Below are 1,420 nucleotides of genomic sequence, written 5' to 3'. Positions count from 1 at the left end.
GGGCCCCTGAGGGGCCCCTGAGGGGCCCCTCAGCATTTCCTCAGGGGCCCCCTGAGGCCTCTACAGACCCAAGGGGCCCCCCAAAGGCCACATACTCCACAGGGGGCCCCCTTAGGGGACCCCAGAAGCAAAGGCCCCCACGGGGGGCCCCCAAACGCAAGGGGCCCCCAGGGGGCCCCAGGGGCCCCCTGCGGGACCCCAGGGGCCCCCAAGTTTTAGGGGGCCCCCTATGCATGCATGGAGTTTGGCTTTTAGGGTTTAGTTCACCTGTGATGCAAACCCGGTCTCCTGGGCTGCACTGGCCAACGAGAAAGCCGGTGAGCTGCAGCGCCACCGCAAACCCTAAACCCTAAACCCTAAACCCTAAACCCTAAACCCTACACGACTGGCTTGTGGCTCGTGGCGCTAAACCTAAACCCTAAACCCTAAACCCTAAACCTTACGCGCAGCGCAGGGGAACTCGCGCTGAGCCACTTCAAGGTTGACGGCCAACACCTTAGGGTTTAGGGTTTAGGGTTTAGGGTTTAGCAACCTCGCAGTCGATGGTGGCCGGGGGCCTTATTCCCCCGGGTAAGGGCCTCCCTTGTTCTTCTTGGGGGCCCTCTGCTGTTGCTTCTGCACTTTGCGTTGTTGCTTCCTGCAGCCTGCAGACCCCAAACCCTAAACCCTAAACCCTAAACCCTTAACCCTTAACCCTTCACCCTAATCCCTAAATCTTAAACCCTGGTTGTGAGTCGCTTTGGCCCGCAGTTCCAGCAGCCACAGCAGCACCAGCAGCAGCCCTTGAAACAGCATCAACAGCATCAGCACGAACAGGCCAGCAGCAGCAGCAGCAGCAGCAGCAGCAGCAATTTGATGCCTTGCCTGATGCGCTGTACGTCCACCGCAGTTGCCAGTCTCCGCAAGGGGACAAAAAATCGCGAAGGACAGCGGCTGCGGGGGCACACTTGTGGGGGGTCATAGCTGCAGCGGCAGCAGCAGCAGCAGCAGCACGAGAAGCAGCAGCAGCAAGAGGAGCAGCAGCAGCAAAAGAAGCAGCAGCAGCAAGAGGAGCAGCAGTGGTTAGGTCTGAGCGCTGTCACCTTGCCCCGACGTGTCGGCAGCAACTGCCTTGGCCGTAGCAGCAAAGTTTGCAGCAGCAGCAGCAGCAGCAAGAGGACTAGCAGCAGCAGCAGCAGCAGTGGCAGCACTAGCTGCAGCAAGTCGTGTTTTGAAAAGGCCTCAGCAGCAACTGCAGCAGCAGCAGCAGCAGCATCACTACCAGCCCCACCACCCGCAGCGTGGCCGTCAGCAGCAGCAGCAGCAGCAGCAGCAGCACACAGGATACGCAGCTGCTTCTGCTGCTGTTTCTGCTGCAGCGGCCTCGCTTCTGCCGCCGCCGCCGCCGCCGGTGCCGCCGCTGCTGCTGCTGCTGCTGCTG

At 61.3% G+C, this 1,420-nt stretch overlaps 1 protein-coding gene across 1 annotated transcript in view; it reads left to right on the top strand.

The window, feature by feature from the left end:
* The window catches only part of ETH_00032080 (Zgc:92794, related), a gene marked incomplete at both ends in the record, with an annotated part of 5,876 nt that overhangs the window by 3,108 nt on the left and 1,348 nt on the right, over positions 1 to 1,420 (top strand). The window contains 2 exons of the mRNA XM_013378078.1: positions 529 to 570; positions 751 to 1,095. Of these exons, the coding sequence (XP_013233532.1) occupies positions 529 to 570; positions 751 to 1,095 (387 nt within the window). The remainder of the gene's footprint in view (positions 1 to 528; positions 571 to 750; positions 1,096 to 1,420) is intronic.

The sequence above is a fragment of the Eimeria tenella genome, genomic scaffold (genome assembly GCF_000499545.2).
Source record: "Eimeria tenella Houghton genomic scaffold, Eth_scaff72, whole genome shotgun sequence".
Taxonomy (NCBI): domain Eukaryota; phylum Apicomplexa; class Conoidasida; order Eucoccidiorida; family Eimeriidae; genus Eimeria; species Eimeria tenella.
Note: the sequence above shows the minus strand (reverse complement) of the source record. Positions and strands in the feature narration are given on the sequence as shown.